This window comes from Podarcis liolepis, assembly GCF_965112155.1.
Source record: "Podarcis liolepis genome assembly, chromosome: 1".
Lineage (NCBI taxonomy): Eukaryota > Metazoa > Chordata > Lepidosauria > Squamata > Lacertidae > Podarcis > Podarcis liolepis.
The window spans coordinates 78,029,274-78,047,469 of record NC_139554.1 but is presented as its reverse complement, the minus strand read 5'-3'; the positions used below and the strand labels follow the sequence as shown (position 1 = coordinate 78,047,469).

The following is an 18,196-nucleotide window of genomic DNA, read 5'->3' as shown; positions in this document are numbered from 1 at the left end:
CTTGCTAGCTTTTCTGATGGCAGAGGAATTGCCACTCTGTCATTTTATTACTAAAGTCTGTATTTGGGTATTGACATAGTAAGACTGAACCTTAGTTTTCCAGGCTGCATTTCAGTTTATACTGGTAGCTTTTCTAGTGCTAAACTTCAGAACTTATTGTTATTACATGACAACCCAGTACAAATATGACCAGCTTCATATTTTGGATGTCCTGTCTCCTCAACTGGATTCATATTATCATGGAATTACATTCTCACCTCTCATCTGTTATATATAAATAGAAACTGTGAAAAGCAAAACATAATGTTCAGCCTAAAGTGCAGTAATGTATGATAATCAGTATTACTAGTTAAATTTTGCTGTTAAATTAGCCTTGCACCCTATTTTCATTTTTAAAAAATCAAATTGTACTACCAAAGAAAGTTTGGGCCACAATAGTGAAAATGGTATCCCCATCACTTCAATTTTATATGGAAGATCTGCACAATAGCGGTTTGTGCATTTTATAGTATTAAATTGGAAAATGACTACATTATTCTCTAGTCTCTTACTTCATCAGACTACTACGGCCTTGAGAGGCAGAGGTGGTAGCATCTCTTCATGTTTATAAGAGACCAACTAGCTTACTCTATTAAGCAGGTCTTGCTAACAAGCAGGAAGGAGTCTGACAGCATGATTACACAAAGATGATGTATTAGATGCCTGCTCATCTCAAGCCTCTGCAGGATATCAAACAGCTACAACAGCTTTTTCCTGCACCACAATCCCGTTAGCTTAGTTTTTGGTAGAAGCTGTACAATAGGTTTCCTGTTATCTCCTTGGAAATTGGCCATTGTCCACACAATAAGAGTCCTGTTTTAAGAATGTACTGGGTCACTATCTAAGCAGGTATCTGGAATGTGGGCAAATTAGTCTGGTGGTTTTTGCTTCAAAGTTCATGAAGCAAATACCTGAATATACTTTTAGCTTTAATGCTTTCCAGGCCCACTCTTTTTTTTGGTTGATACAGTCAAGTGTAGTATAGAATTCTTTTATTTGGATATCATATCCATAACATTTTCTTTCACTTCAAGCTAACAAACCAGTTTGGACAACTGAGGTTTTTTAGCGAAGTGTTTGAAGAGTACTAATGAAAAAATACTGACCAGTCTTTTCAGTGTGTAATCCAAGTACATTAGGTGGGTACTTTCTATGATCCTAGGAAAAACCTCTCTAATCCAATTTGCTTCTGATAGATTATACCATCACAGGGGAGCATCAAGCAGTAACTACTTCTGGGTGATATGCAGCTTTGACTGCTATTCAAGAAGTAGCCAAGGAGAAAATGGGGGCACTGACACATTATTTGTATAACATTGCTATTTTAATATGCAGTTGTAAACTTGCCCTTGTGAATATTCAAGATATGTGTGTTCATTGAAAGGGATGTAGTTTTACTGTAGCATATACTTATTCTTCTTAATTATAGCATTCTAATGGAAAGAATTATTATTTATGGGAAGCCATTTATTTCAAGTTGGAGCAAGGCAGCTGTGAGAAATTCATAAGCCTTTAAACAATTGGTATTGGTTATTTGTCCATTTGGTTCTTGGTTAAGGAATATTAGAGCAGAAAAAGTATCCTCAGTTCCATTGCCCTCATTTAATTTTAATAATTTTAATTGAAGGCTTCCTTTAGGGGCCTCTAAAGTAGCGTTGCAGATTTGCATCACTAGTAGCCATAGTAAACTACTGCTTAAAGGAACTGCAAAGTGGAATGGGCCTTATAGCTTTGAAGTTCTTAATGAACTACAAAGATTTTATTTCTGCAATTATAGTAAAAGCATGTGCCATTGAGTCCAGAAGCTAAAGCACAACTTGGGACCTTAGAAAATGCTTTGCGATAGGTCAGAACAAGCACGCTTCAGTTCGCTAGGTCTGGAACTGAAAATTGCTTTGCTTGCTTATATTGCTTTGAGAAATGACGTAAGATTATATCTAAAATGCCTTAAATATTGTTGTTACTTTACAGTAGAAAAGAGATCTGTCAACAAGTTGTAACTGGGATAAGTGAGTGCCTCCTTTATGTGTAAAACTAGATAAAGTATTATGTTTAAATAGTTTGTGAATATTGCTATATTTCCTTTAACTTGTTTCCACTGTTCTACTGGCTTGCTAGCTTGCATCTTTGTTGCAAAACTGAGTTTATAGTAAAGCTTCACCTGGTCCTTCCATATTTGGATGCTTCTGTGTACGGTACTAGGAATTTTGGGCTCCCAGCTGCTGTAGTCATACAGAAGACCACATCCCGTGCTAGTGGTCTTGTATGTTTTGTCTCTATAGGCAAGCTGATATATTAGGTTTCAATGGCACATCCTTTTTTTAAGTACCTAGAGTGATGTCTCGTGTGAAGTTGCATATCTCATCCTAATACTCTGTCAGATGAATATCAAGTAAATAGCTGTAAGACTTTCCGAATCCTCCTAATTGTGATGGCTGCAGCTTATTGCTTATGTTGATTTTCAACATCTCATTGTAAATGTTGACTTTTCTCATTCATAGAGGTCCTGTAATAAAGGAGGATCTGGACAGGCTCAGAAAGAAAATGATTTACAAGTAAGTTTTATCTTTTTTTTGTTACCATATCAGGCTGCTGCTATAAAGTGCAATATGTATTTGCTTTTTTATACTCTTAGAGCTTTTTTTAAAAAAACAAAACCCAATTTGCTCATGTCTAGGTCCTGTTTGTTTGCGCCAGTGTTTCAAAAACAGTGCTTTCCGCACCTGTCTTTGGGTTCTTACGTTCTGTAATTCTAGTCTAGGGGGTCTGCATGGTTCCCCTGCATAAAATAGGTTTCAGTAGGAAATACATGACACACATGACTGATATCAGTGGCGTAGCGTGGGGGGTGCCAGGGGTGCCAGCCGCACCGGGCGCAACACCTGGGGGGGGCGCGAGTCCAGAGGGAAGGGACAAGCAATCGAGGCTTGGTTGGGGTGGGGGGTCGTCGTCTCCGCCACTGCTTCTGTTTTCCGCTGCACTGAGGCGAGCTGGGCGCGGCCAGGCATGCAAGCGCTGCAGCCTGGGGAGCCGGCGCCTTAGCGCCTCGCCGTCGGCGGCGCAGCCGTTGCCCAAGCTCGACAACTCGTGGAGGGCGCCTCTCTCTCTCTCTCTCTCTGTGCCTGGAGGGGAGGGGCTTTCCCTGCTCTTTGTTCCGTTTGAGCAAACACAGCAACGAAACAGAGCAGGGTGGGCAGTAAGACCCTGAGGCTGAATGCAGGAAAGCAGCCGCTTTCTCTTTTCAGGTTTCCCTTCTCCGGTACCTACCCACCCACGTTTATTGCGAGGGAAATCTAGCTGACTGCAGGGAAGGGGTTGGGTGCATGTAATGTGTGACAAAGGCATCAGGTGTACGTCTTGGGTGGAAAGGGTATAAGGGTGGGGAGGTAGAGTGCATTTAAAAAAACCAAAACATTGTGGATTTAAACAAGGAAAATGTAGCATAATCTACTGTTTGTAAGGGCCCTTTGGGATTGGTTTTACCCATCTCAGACAGTTAGCTCATAGTGTAAATAAAGATGGCTGTTGTTTACATTTTTTTAATAAAAGCATCAACAACAATCCTTTTGCACGGTCTGTTGTGCTGTGTTGCAGAACTTTTTGCAGTTGCAGGATTAGGGATGGTGTTCTGTGCTACAGTGGCGTAGCGTGGGGGGTGCAGGCTGGGCCGGCCACACCGGGCGCAACATCTGGGGGGCCGCGCTCCACGGGTTAGGGGCCGCAAAATCCACGGGTTAGGGGGCGCAAATTACTTGCCTTGCCCCGGGTGCTGACAACCCACGCTACGCCACTGACTGATATTACAATTTGTAAACAGATTTGAGGGGTAACACTTCATCCTATGGGTTCATACAATTTATTCGCTTTAAGGGTTGTTAACAGTAAAGCATGCAAAACTTCTAAGATGACCTAGGCTATTCTTCTGTCCTGTCACATTGTGTAACCCTGCAGCTGTGTTTGTATATAATTATGTAGTACCGTAATTCACACTGCAAGGTACAGCAGTTCTTCATAAGCAAATCCGTTCAAGAAAAAAGGTTGCAACTTGCTGCCTGATCCAGCACAGACCTGCTGCAGAGAAAGTACTGCAGCCTACCAACATGTCCCCCATAAGCAAATTACTCATAGGGGGGAGACCTTTGAGGAATAAGAATGCATCTTAAAATAACTACTTAAAACATGGATCCTATCTCTGAATCCTGAGTCTACATTTTCGTAAATGCCTAACTAAAACACTGAAGGATTAACCTTGAAAGTCTCCATTTGAATTAGTCCAATAACTTTGAAGTTAAAAATTAACACCATTCATTGCCTAAAGCTTATTCTCAAATTGCTTTCAAGAGTTCTTTGAGTAAATCATTGGTAATTATAAAAGCCTTTATTTCCAAAGGTGCAATGAATCATTCATAAGATAAAGACAAAACTGAATTGAAACTAGTATATTTTTACTGAAGTACATCTGAACTAAACAATTTGATCTTGGATCCAAAGTATATGGCAGTACTTACTTTCTAGTATGCCTCTTTGAACTAGCAAACCTATGCAGACTACAAACATCATTTCTAGAATCACTCAATGAATCACATCAGCATTCTGCTTAAAAGACGGTCAGTAGAACAGTATATATTTGTATTTAGTGTAGTGGAATGTGTGCTGTAGGTCTACTTTGTATAAAACTGGCTACCATACATTGGATTGGAATTAATATGGTATGCCAAATCTAATGTAATCACTAGTTTTAGAACTGCAAAGGTAATAGCAAAATCAAGGTTAATTTTTAACCAACCTCATAGCTTAAATTGTTGTATTTTATTTTTATATTCAGTGCAAAAATTCAGTACGCAACACAAACAGTTAAATATTTAGAATTCCAAGTCTTCGTTGACTATATATTGTGAAGGATGAAAACAGCTGTTTTCTGTTAGTGATAAATTACAGTTTAAGAAATTAATACAGATACAGATTTGGATAGTTTTGGTTAATCAGGAAAGTATTCAGTGTACATGGCCTGACTGAACATAATAAGATTCTTAATCAGCTGGTGCTATTCAGGTCCTATTAAAAATTGGGGGGGGGGAGACTTCCTCTTGAGCAGTTGTGAGTGGCCTATGGGCCAGATTACCTTGCCAAAGGTCCTTATTTAGCTTGCAAGGTTGTTTCCTCCCCATTCTTGCCCACCTGGCATCATATGCAACATCAGGTGTAGTGCAGTAAAAGATGCAGCTGCAAATGAATAATGGGGTATCTTAAAAGTGTGCTCCTGGTTTGTTCCTTTTCCAGCTGGATTTGTGCTATGGTCTTATGGCTGGTGAAAGTAGTAGTCCAAACATCTGGAAGACACTAGATTGGTGAATGCTTAGACGAACTTAAAGAGGCATATTAACTCTCATAACAGGGAACTTTTGTTTGTAAACTCAAATAGTACTCATTTATTATTTTTTAAGCCACTTGTTCTCATTCTTAGACTGGAAGCTAGTATTACAACCCACCCAGTTGGTCAACAGGTAGCCAGTAATAAATTCTAATACTGTGATAGCATAATCTAAGTCTTACACAGTTTTTATTGCACGTTTTGCAATACTGTAGTTTGAATACTGCAATATTCTGTATCCGATTCTATATCTGAATCTAACTGATAGTTGTAAATCTCTTTTTGTTAATCTCCTCAACTGTATCTCCCTTCATATTATATATATTATATAAGTACCTGATTCAGTTACTTTGTTTTCTTTAGGGTGCAGAAGCTGTGGTTCTGGAGAGTGTTATGTTTGCCATTCTTGCAGAGAGAGCTCTTGGACCAAAGCTCTATGGAATCTTTCCACAAGGCCGGCTGGAGGAATTCATTCCTGTGAGTGCCAACTATTAGTATGTGGAAGTTGTAACTGAATAGGACTGTGTCCTTCCTTGTGGTGCTAGCAAAGATAAATGTGAGATATCTGCTAGTGTGTAGCTTTCTGTAGTTTGATTTGGCATAAGGAGAATGGAAGCTGCTGTCTCAGTTTTTGGATTTAACTCCTTATAGCTCTTAATTAGGGTGGAGCAGAGTGTACTGTACCCTACTCAGTAGTAGAGGAACCTGTGGTAAACTATAGCAGTGGGAAACCAAAGTGCACCCCACTCACTTCCTAGGTTCCTTATATTTGTTATTATCATTATTGGTTGGTTGTTTCAACAATAAAGTTGATATTGAAATTTCCAATGCTTGTATTCCTCCTAATTAATATCCATGCTATATGTTTCAGAGCAGGAAGTTGGATACGGATGAACTGGGCTTGCCTGATATATCAGCAGAAATAGCTGAGAAAATGGCTAGGTTTCATGGTATGAAAATGCCATTTAATAAAGAACCAAAGTGGCTCTTTGGAACCATGGAGAAGTAAGCAATTGTAATTTTATTGTCTATAATGTTAGATAACTAAGAGATTATTTATTTAATAAAAAAATAAAAATAAAAATTGTTATCTTACATTATTAAATTTGTATACCGCTGTATACCCGCAGATCTTAGGGTGGCTACAACATAAAATCACAACATAAAAACACTGTATATGTATATATATATAACCCCACACATGTTAAAAAGGGCATTAGATGCTGATCAGCCAAAGGCCTGGTTAAAAAGGAACGTTTTTGCCTGGTGCCTAAAGGTGTATAATGAAGTTTAATGCCACTTATTTCAGCTCAAAGGAGGGGTTTATTGGAAGGTTGCCTCCTTTTTTATGGTGTGGAAGGTATCTTTCCTTGGGCTAATTTGCGGTTGCCAGAAAGTCCTTTATAAAGTTTCTGTTTTATTTTTATTACACAATTACTTTGTGATGGTTATGGGGAGAGGCGGGGGAACTGTAGAAATACTAACTGTTCAACAAAATCTTTGTGCAGGTACTTAAACCAAGTGATGAGAATCAAGTTTACCAGAGAGTCACGTGTTAGAAAACTGAACAAGATCCTCAGTTACAACCTGCCTCAAGAAATGAAAAATCTACGGTAGCGTTCTAACTCTTGACAATTTTCATTTGCTTTACAACTCTCAAGTGACTGCAGACATTTTCAGTCAAACATAACGTTAACTAAAGAAACTTGCATTTTATTATTGTCTTGTATTTTATTATTGTCAGTGGATATTCCTAAACATCTAAGTATATAATTACATTGTAGCCGATTCAGACAACAGTGTTTTGATTGCTTAGCTTGGAAGTTTCCTTTTAGTGCACCACACAATGAAATTCCAATATAGTCAAATGGTCTAGCGTTCATTGGGTCTGTGCACAATGTTACAGCAAGTTAAGTCACTTCTGCAGAGTGTTGTCCATTGCAACTTGGATCCATAGAGATAGTCAAGGTAATTTGGGTTCCATACTGTGGTATAGCAGAAGTCTTTAACCTAGTTCTCCAGTGAGTGAAATAAATGATTAGATGCTTTAGAAATGAAAGCTGCTTCTTCCTTGGAAATATTTTAACAAGAGACACTCTTACCATGAATTATAATGTCAGCTTCGCTGTCCACACACAGGCAGTAAAGGAATCTCTAGTAGGCCTCCATGGCGGAATGTAGACTTGTTAAAAATAATAATTCTGGAGGCACTACGTGGTTCCTCTGCCCCACCATCCACAATAAACATTCTAAAAGGAGAAAAATAATTTGATAACATTAGAATCTCTTAAGCCCTCCTGACAGACCATTGCTGTTCCTAGAGTGGGGGAACGGAAAGCCAGCAAGTGCCTAAATGCACTTATTTGCAGTGCTTTGCCTTTTCCTTGGGGTAGGAGTAGGTACAGGAAAAAGCAGCTTTAGTGGACACACAGCTTGAGGAGTTTTGATTGAGAAGAGTTGTAATGTCTGCTCCTGAGGTTCTTCAGTGGCGGTAGGCAGCAGAGAGCTGAAAAATATTCTTATTTGCCGTACACTTTCAACACACTTTTCTTGCTTTTCTTTTACTGCTTAAGTGAGAGAACAGTTGACATTAGAACTACTATTCAGTTTAGCTCTTTTTCTCTCTTCCAGGTCCTTGCTTGAAGCTACTTTATCTCCAGTTGTGTTTTGCCATAATGACTGCCAAGAAGGTATCATAACACTGTTGCATTATTTTAAAAATGTAATAACTTTGCTTGAAAGTTTGTCTGTTACAAATTAAAGTCATTAGTTTGAGATAAATACCATATCATAATTGAAGGAATATTCTGTTTAGAATCTAGAACTGGTTTTTACTGGGGAAAGGTCTTAAGGCTGGAGTGAGACAGGCTAAGTAGTGATGCAAACCATGTTGTATCTTCATTACTTGCAGGTTACAGTGAAGAAAAATCTGGGCTGTATTAAAGTAAATCAACTTTGTACAATAGCCCCTGCTTATATTGTATACTGTGATAAAATAATACGGCATGGACAGTGCTGTTGTACAGCAAGTTGCCAATATCCCATCACAAGAAATGGAACCTAAGTTGAATAGAAGTAGGGACAGGTTATTTCAGTCTTTCCCAGTGCTTATTACTTTATATCTCTCTTCTCCCAGGAAATATTTTGCTTCTTGAAGGTAGAGAGGATTCTGAGAAGCAAAAATTGATGCTTATTGACTTTGAGTACAGCAGCTACAATTATAGGTAAACGTTGGACCTTTGTATTTTTCCAAAAACGAAATTTCCATCTTAGTTTTCCTCAACTATATTTCTGTACTTAGCCGTTTATTGATTTATTGAGATTTCCAGTGTTTCCCAAGTTTAATAAAATAACTTTGTGTTTGTATCTAATGCTTGAAAATCAGACTACTTTGCTAAATACTGGAAGGATTTTGAAAGTTTTTGCTAGATATATTTTGATTGTGTTTATGCTAGTCAGTAGCATTAAAAATTGCCTGTACGTACTCGCTTTCAGTTAGTAAAATGTAGCTGCAGCATTTTGTTTTCTTCTAACATGCTGTCTCGCCGGTACCTGGCTAACTTACTGGTGTTGTTACAAATGGAAATAACATCCACTGATAATGTTTATGGTAAAGCTCATGCTTTACATGTATAACATCCCCAGTTCACTTGTTTGTATTTTCAGTTACAGCAGTTGTTTGTTGGTTAAATTTGCTTGTTGCTTTATCTTGCATAAAGTAACCCAAAGCCACTTAAAGCCTCAACAGAGATACATTAAACCAAGAGGAAAAAATAATACATTAAAAACATCCTCCTCACTTCCAAAAGGTCACAGATAGTTAATGACCAAAGACCTCATTATAGAGGAAAGTTTTTGCCTGGAGCCTAAAGATATATAATGATGGTGCCAGGTGAACGTCCCTGGAGTAAGAGTTGAACAATACTGGCCTAGACTAATGTGATATTTGATGCTAAATGGCATCTGCAAGCTTCTCAAAATTAGGTGTGTGTGAGATGGTAGCAATAATTTTTCTGCCATTGTACTGTGATCTCCCTTCCCCAAACACATTGGGAACAATCAAATTGGTGGTAATAATGATGCCACTTGAATGCTGCTCCTAAAAAAAACCCTATACCATTGTACTGTAAATGACCTATGCAGTGAATTCTTAGTGAATGTCTGGTCTTTACCTCCTGCACAGCAGAGACATGCCTAAGCCTCATTCCAAAGTTTTCACTTTTGCTTGTGGTTAGAAGGTGGGATTCTTTAACATCTACCCACATTTACTGTGTAATCGTATTTGCAAAAAAATAGCTTCTAGGAGCAACCTGATCTCAGATATTGGATTGAAACTTGTTATTAGTATATGTGACATGGATTTCTGTGTCTGTGGATCAGTAATGAGGAGCCATGAAATGTTAATCTGGGAACAAGCAATAGAATGTGTTTCTGGTTTTTTTTGCAAAGCTTAAAAAATTCCTTATATTTTGAATATTCTTCACTCTAGAGGGTTTGACATTGGAAATCATTTCTGTGAATGGATGTATGACTATGTGTATGAAAAATACCCATTCTTTAAAGCGAACTTCCTGAAGTATCCCTCAAGGAAGCAACAGGTGAGCAGTAAAACAATTACCTTGAATTTTGAGGTCGTCTGGCTTCCAATTCCATTTCTAACTATCTGGATGTGAAAGGGATTTCATTTCAGAGCTTAGTCTGTGGGTGATTGTAGCCAGTGAAGCCAATGTTGCACAAGCAGATTTCTAATCGTACATCTGGATTTCCCCTTCCACTCCTGCCGCTTGCAGGTCCCTCAAAGTCTGCTCTATAGTGCCACCCAACCCCAAGCAGGTTTTGAGGGGCATGCAAGGGCGAAGTCTTATTATGTAGCCAAAGTCCATTTCACTGATAGGCAAACATAATTTGCTGTATCTTCCGCTTTAACTTTACAACTTGTCATACTCAATTTTTTCGACATTGTAAAATTTTATAACATGACCTCAGTAGCAGCCGTTCATGTTGCCCCACAGTAGTCCCAAAATCCCAAGTCCTCTGTAATAAAGTTTCTGAATTTCAGTGTTTGCTTAAAGAGCATCTAGAGTTGGAGGCAATGTTTATTACATACAGGATATCTTTTGTTAACTTCAGTACTCATGTCCCATTTTATACATGGCCAGTTAGTAATTGTTTTGCCACTATAACACTAAATCACATTTAGATTATTATTATTACCATATTTTTCCATATACGATGACCTTTTTTATGGAAAAAAATTAGTGATGAATTTCTTACTTTTGGGATCCCAAAAATAGGGGTTGTCTTACACATGGGGTCAGGTTATACACAAAAAAATATGGTAATTAAATTTCCATACCACCCTTCAAGGATCACAGGTTGGTTTACAGTATAACACAAAAATACATAACTTAGTAAGAAACGAAAACAATAACCACTCCAGCATAAAAGCCATAGATTGTTTATTTAGCCAAAGGCCTGGGAGAAAAGGTGTGCTTTTGCTTGGTGCCTAAAAATAATGTAACAAAGGCACCAGGTGAGCCTCTCTGGGATGAGCATCCCACAATCTTAAAGACTGAGCAACTTGTTTGGCCTCATGGAAATTTGTTAAAAGCAAAACTGGAATACAAAACTCTACTAGGACCAATACTTAGCTAAAAACAAATGTGACTGCAGGTATTAAAACTTCTTTGGAACCGTGCCACTGATTTAATAGCTGAAAATACCTATTTGCCCAAATGACTTGAGCCACTGTTCTGACTGCTTTCTGTGCTTTTCAGCTCCACTTCATCTCCAGTTACCTAGTTGCATCTCAAAGTGGGTTTGAAAATCTGAGCAACGAAGATAAGTCCAAAATAGAAGAAGAAATGTTGGTTGAAGTAAACAGGTAACTTCTGTCTTCATTCTGGATTTACAGTATGTGATCCTGTTGCTGAATTTTGCTTTCAGTGAAAATGTAAATTGTTCATGCTGCCTTAAGAAATCTTAGCAGTGTTTAATCTAGACTGTGCTCTGAAATGGTTAATTTTAAGCAATGAACATCTAGAAGCTATATATCCTTAAAGTAGGACAAGTGGGGACCCATATGGAATATTATCCATAATCATTTGTCCTGACTGGTGGAGCTCATTTGCTGCCTGCTTTGAGAACAGCTACTCCCATTTCCTAGAACTGAAGCAGAGGGTTCAGGGTGCAATGGTTAAAATCACAAAAAGCATTCACTCAGGGACATTTTTAGTTCTAAACAGCAATTCAAAGTATTGTTGTTGATCTTGAAAGCCCTAAATGATGGTTCTAGGATACCTTAGGGGGCATTTTCTCTCATTCCAGCCTTCCTGTGCCCTAAGAGGCCCTTCTGTGGAGAGGCTGAGGTAACATTGGTTGGCATGAGGGCTTTCTCAGTGACTGCACCCAGATTTTAGAGTACCTTTCCCCATGAGATCTATTTGGACATCCTGCTTTTTCAATGACTGGTTAAAGGTTCCCTGTCCTGGTAAGCATTTGTCTTGCTGGGCATGAGAGTTTTAGGGGACGGACCCTCACTTTTAGAACGTTTATCTGCTGAACCTGCATGGCAGATTCCTGCATTGCAGGGGGTTGGTATAGGTGACCCTTAGGATCCCTTCCAACTCTTACCATTCTACGATTCTATGAACCTGATTTCTGTTTTTCATGCTTTTACTTTATTTTTATGACTGTGGTTTTAGCTGTTAGAAGCTGCCTTGAGTAGTGCATATGTACTGGAAGGGTAGAGCATAAGTTTTCTACAATAAACAAACCACTCCGGAGGCAGAGTGAGAACGCATCCGGAGTTGTCCTCCTTGAGAAGTTGCATTTCTTATGTATTCTGTATGGTTGAAATGAGCATGCTGTTGATGTAACAAATCCTAGACTACTTCACTTTGGTTAAAAGAGGCAAGGGTGAATTTTACATTATATACTGGAACGTCTAAAAAAATAATACATTGTGTTCTTGACAGGTTTGCCCTTGCATCTCATTTCTTCTGGGGTCTGTGGTCCATTATACAGGCAAAGATATCATCTATTGAGTTTGGATACATGGTAAGTCTTCAAACTTTAAATGCTTAATGCTCAGCGGTGTGATTACTATGTCCATGAAATATAGATTACTCTACCTGATAATTATACCCTACCAAGCCTATGTTTGTACATCATTCAGTCTAACTGCCAGTCAGCCAGGACTGATCTTTGTTGGTGCAATACTGGAGTAGGTAGTGTATACAAGACCTTAATGAAGGGGCAAGAACTTCCTCCACAAAAGAGCCACATTCCCTCAGGCATAATTTGCCAGAGGCAAAAGTGGGGAGGGCACAGGTGTGCATGCACATAAACATGAATGGATTTGGGATGGGTGGGTAGATAATACTTCCCCCCCTGTAATTTGCATTGGGGGAGAGAGCTCCCATTTGTTCTAGTGGTAGGTTTTTCCCACTGTAAATTGCAGATTTGGGATGCCTGCTCTAGTTTTAACACGAGTGGAGAGAGAAAAATGTTAAAGTCTCCTGAATTTGCTGCATTTCTGAGCTGGCCAGGGAGACAGGTGTCTCTCCAGACACAGTCTGGAGGGGTGGGGAGGCCTGGGGAGGGAAGGCCTAACTGTCCAGATAAAAATATTCACTGGACCCAGAGGCTCACCATCCCTGCCTTTATGGATGCTGCTCTTAACACCCCAAAGAGCTGTCCATCGACATTACAGATGCCTTGCTTCAGTTATCTCATCAGTTTGATTTCTCCCATCTTATTATTGCTCTTTGACTTATTTTCAAAAATATGCCTGTAATATTCAGTGACAAGACTTTGAGTGGAAATGTAAATGTAGTTATCCTTTGCATCCATATTGTATCAGTAAAGATTTAACATATGTGACAGCTGCATTCAAGGCAGGTTTCTGGTATTTCATGCGAAATGTGATAGTTTGGCATTCTTTAATTGCTCTGGCATTAGGACAGAATACAAAATGACTCAACGATAATATTTTACGTCACTTAGGACTATGCACTCTCAAGATTTGATGCCTACTTCGACCAAAAGAGGAAGCTGAAAGTGTGAGGGTTGAAGACTGGACAATCTGTTTCTGTACTGTATAAGGAAGGCAGCTGGGCAGAAATTCCACTGTGCTTAGGCTACTGTAGTTGTAATGAAGGTTTTGCAAATTCCAACTACTCGGATGCAATGCTGAAGACTGCACAAAATGGCTAAGTTTACTTTTTTTTTACAGTTTCATAAGTCCTTGGAACGAGAATTGACAGCTGAAGTATAATATAACAGTGCAATATCAAGCTTTTAATCTAGAAGGTATTATGAGGGAAACCTTGAGTTTTAATGTGAACCATCCCATACTTCAAGAGTAAACAGTGTTAACTGTGGGTACCTATTTTAAGTAAGATATTTTTATCAAATTATCTTAATGCATTCTACATTTCTAGCATCAATGGGAAAACCACAATTCTGTTTAGGGGAAGTTGATATACTGTGAATTTTGGCTGAAAACCCATTTGAACAGAGGCTGTTCTTATGGGATAGGTCAAGCCATTCATCTCCAGAAAACTACTGGTGAACTAACACTAAAACATAATGGCTAAAAACCAACGAAAGGGTGCATTCTGGCTTCTTTCCATGCAGACTAAGGTAGCTTTCACATTCTGATATCTCGGTAGAACAAGGTACAACAGCTGCATCTCCAACTGGAACGCACGAATTGCTGTCCGATTAGTTCATTCCACATCTCTGACCAAGGATGTGCATTCACTGCCCAGCAACAGTCCTGCAGTATTGCATTGTTGTACAGGATGTTCCCTGTGCAGGCAGCACTGGGATGAGTGCCTTGAATTCCTCTACCTGCCCCTCTCTGGCTTGAGGGAGGAAGAGAGGGGCAAATGAGACGGGGAGCAAGCGAGGAACATTTGACCAATTGTGGCATGCTGGTGCCTTGTGGGGGCACACGGCTCCTTGTTTAAAACCCTGCTGCTTTCCCCATCAGCTAAGTGGATGTTTCTTGTGCAGAAAAGACATTAAAATATATACGTGAACTTTACAATAAGTGTATGTTACTTTGAGAGCTTCTAGAAACATATCTTTTACCATCCTTATTTGACTTGTGCTTTCTGCTAACATGTATTGTACAAATAAACTTTTTTAAAGTCTTTAACCTTTTGCTCTCTTTGATTCTTACTATGCGGCACATGTCATTTAAATTTTACCAAATTCTCTAAATGAAAGGTATTGTAAATATGGATATTGTAGCATGCCACAAATGAAAGCAAGCTTGAGGATTTTATGGTGTTAAGTGAGAAATTCTAATAGCACAGAAATGAAAGATTCCTCATGGTGGTCTATGTTGATCTCAAGTCCTGTGTTGAATTCGAGCCAGATACAACCCAAAAGCTGAGAACTAAAATAACAATGCCTCTTAATAAGAAATAGCCAGGTGACAAAATGCAATGGTAAGAAGGTTCTGGTAGTTAGGGGGAAATGCAGCAATAAAGACGATTAATTGCTGGCCTTGTTGGGTTGCAGGAGGGATTGTTTTATACTTTAGCAGCGTGCTCTCTTTTCTGGAAGGATAAAATGATATACGGTATGCAAGTAAACCTGCATGGATCAGTAAGAAAATTCAATCATCCACTGTATTCATGAATTTGAGAGAACTGTGCTGTATATTCCTTTGTTAACGCAGAGTGGGATTCACTTAACCAGCCCCTTTAGTGGAAGCCCTGAGGTAGCCGTCATATTTTTAATGCTCTCTTTTTTAAAAAACAACAAGCATTGCATGTCGAAAGCTCGCAGGTCGTAGAAAGGTTTAATGCAGCCTTTGTGATTTACTATAATAGTTTTGCTACATGTTGGACATTTTTGTAGATGGGAGAGCATTTTGTGATGTGGCCCCTGTTCCTCCATCCCCTGGCAATTGTAATCAAGGGATACGCTCCAGAATGCTACCACCTCAAGTCTACTACCTCTAAAGTGGTTAATATTAGCCACATTCTACATTAGCTCCTTAGTACCAGCGGGTGGCGCTGTGGGTAAAACCTCAGCGCCTAGGACTTGCCGATTGCATGGTCGGCGGTTCGAATCCCCGCGGCGGGGTGCGCTCCCGTCATTCGGTCCCAGTGCCTGCCAACCTAGCAGTTCGAAAGCACCTCCGGGTGCAAGTAGATAAATAGGGACCGCTTACCAGCGGGAAGGTAAACGGCGTTTCCGTGTGCTGCTCTGGTGCCGGTTCGCCGGAGCAGCTTCATCACACTGACCACGTGACCCGGATGTGTCTGTGGACAGCGCTGGCTCCCGGCCTATAGAGTGAGATGAGCGCACAACCCTAGAGTCTGGCAAGACTGGCCCGTACGGGCAGGGGTACCTTTACCTTTACCTTTTACATTAGCTCCTTGCGCACACTAGGCAACTTTCTCTGGCCCAGGTGTTGCAGTGAATACAGTTTGCTCTCACCAGTAGTTTTGCCTGAACAACACAGTGAGTCATCTAGCTATATGTCGCTCTTCTTAGAGCAGGAACATGTAGATATAAGAACACTGCAGTGAGAATGGAACATGTTTCTAAATGCAAGTGGTTGTACTAATTATCAAGCCCAGCAAGGGAGAGGAAACTCTAATAATAGACTTCTTCCTGAATCAAAAGGAACGGAACACAAGTTGTTTTTGAGTTTGATGAACAAGGAAGTTCACAAGGTGATGAGTTTTAAACATAAAAAGGCGTTTGAGGGTGATTGGCCATCTAGGCCTCATCTAGATTTAGCTGCATTAACACTTGCATAAGTGGTGCTACCGCTACTACTTAGTTTGGTGAGATTAACAACACAGACGTTAATAAGCAAAGGGATTCTACAAAAAAATAGGCAAAGCAAAGGTAAGTCATCTGATTCCCCCCCCCCCTTTATAAATGATAAGCCTTCAACACAAATTGAAAACATCACCTTGTAGAAGTTGTGGCTTTTCTACCTTAAGCCCTTAAACAAATAAATTGAACCAACTCTTAAAAACTATCCTCAATGATTGGGGGAAATGACACAAAAAATTGAATTCTGTGGTTTTATATATCAGGACATAATAGCAATCATTGGTCCCTAGCAGGCCTTAAAATTAGATAAATACAACCTCAGATGAGCAACAACACATGACATATTACACTGTGTTAGGAAGTTCACTGGGTGACCTTAGTCGAGTCACTGCTGCTCAGTCTAAATGACCTCACAGGGTTGTTGTGAGGAGGAAATGGGGAGGAGGAAAACTATGCACACCACCTTGAGTTCCTTGGAGGAAAAGTGTGATAAATTGCAAAAATTAGGTGAACAAGTAAAATATTTATTCCTAAATTGGCTCTGCAAAATGTTTATGATGGGGAAAATGAACACCTGTTACTGAAAGAATGGATTTAATTCATGCTGGGTGCAGTCAGATTGGTGGTAGCATGATTTTGGAGAGCAACCAAAAATGTGATGTCAGAGCAAAACTATGCCAAATTCTGGTTCATGGCTTCTGCAGAAAAACGCTAACTTTTCAAATACATTTGGACAAGGGGCAATCAGGAAATACGGATTTGCTGTATGGCAATACTTTAATTTTACAAATCAACAAGAAGCACAACAGCAGCTGCTGAAAATTTACCTTGAACTCAGGGAAAGTAAATGGAACTGTCATCTAAATTAAAGATTATTTCTCAAAATGTGAATACTGTGATCATCTCAATCATTCATGACCAATAACAACAAAAACCTCTTAATTGGTAAAAATGAAGCCTTAATGTACTAGTTACAGCTATGCTGCTTTGAAACAGCAACTATAAAAATGGTTTTTTATGCTATCACAGATGAGGAATATTGAAACCATCTTAAAAATAAATCCCCAGTTATACTCTTCCCATTATTCTGCATGTTAACAGAGAAAGTAATACCACGCTTGTTGAAGCCAAAATGTTTCAAGGACTTGAGCTATTTTTGGGAGGCAGAAGATTTATCACAAGAAAAGGCCATGGGAAATAATTTCTCAGCTCGCTGAACAAAAATACAGATAAGGAATCAATATAATGGTAGTTGTTGAAACAGGGTGGAGTTCGCCTAACAAGTTGTGTCAGCGTAAGCCAGGGGCCAGCAACCTTTTTCAGCTGTGGGCCGGTCCACCGTCCCTCAGACCATGTGGTGGGCTGGACTATATTGGGGGGGGGGGGGAGGAATGAACGAATTCCTATGCCCCACAAATAACCCAGAGATGCATTTTAAATAAATGCACACATTCTACTCATGTAAAAACACGCTGATTCCTGGACTGTCCGTGGGCCAGATTGAGAAGGCGATTGGGCTACATCTGGCCCACGTGCCTTAGGTTGCCTACCCCTGGCGTAAGCCCTGCACAAGGTCTTTGCTTGCTCAACAGACCTTTGTCTGGCTGAAGATGTCAATTCCCTTCCCCCTGCAGTTAGTAGAGAGTAAATTGTACTGTGCTCTCTGCATGAGTGCTTTCCATTTCACGTTTACTTTTATTTTGACCCTAAGATCCGTTATACATAGACCCCTAGCAGCACACTTGCTACTGCCTCTGTGCCTGTACTCAAATCTGTAAGGAGCATCTAAAGTCTTCCAGCCTACATGATGCTTTGGCAGGCATACTTCTTCACCTACCTAACACCCAGTTCTGTAGCTAAATATTTCCCCAGAATAATCATGTTCTCAGATTAAATTCAATGATCCCTAGAAAATTGCATTAATCCATGTATCCAGAAATACTTCTTCCCACCACACAGAGCATGTATGTTCATAAT

The 18,196-nt window shown here is 39.6% G+C and overlaps 1 protein-coding gene and 1 long non-coding RNA gene across 2 annotated transcripts in view; one reads left to right on the top strand and one right to left on the bottom strand.

Annotated features, from left to right (window-relative positions):
• The window catches only part of CHKA (choline kinase alpha), a 29,669-nt gene extending 15,093 nt beyond the window's left edge, over window positions 1-14,576 (top strand). The window contains exons 3-12 of the mRNA XM_083480390.1: window positions 2,541-2,594; window positions 5,774-5,887; window positions 6,282-6,415; window positions 6,919-7,023; window positions 8,042-8,100; window positions 8,547-8,634; window positions 9,900-10,008; window positions 11,188-11,294; window positions 12,388-12,469; window positions 13,418-14,576. Of these exons, the coding sequence (XP_083336516.1) occupies window positions 2,541-2,594; window positions 5,774-5,887; window positions 6,282-6,415; window positions 6,919-7,023; window positions 8,042-8,100; window positions 8,547-8,634; window positions 9,900-10,008; window positions 11,188-11,294; window positions 12,388-12,469; window positions 13,418-13,477 (912 nt within the window). The 3' untranslated portion in view covers window positions 13,478-14,576. The remainder of the gene's footprint in view (window positions 1-2,540; window positions 2,595-5,773; window positions 5,888-6,281; window positions 6,416-6,918; window positions 7,024-8,041; window positions 8,101-8,546; window positions 8,635-9,899; window positions 10,009-11,187; window positions 11,295-12,387; window positions 12,470-13,417) is intronic.
• On the bottom strand, window positions 229-9,703 carry LOC310695795. Its single transcript, XR_014520232.1, has 2 exons — window positions 3,831-9,703; window positions 229-2,861 (listed from the first exon to the last, which is right to left on the bottom strand). It is a non-coding gene; the product is annotated as an uncharacterized lncRNA (long non-coding RNA).
• Window positions 14,577-18,196: the final 3,620 nt, after the last annotated feature.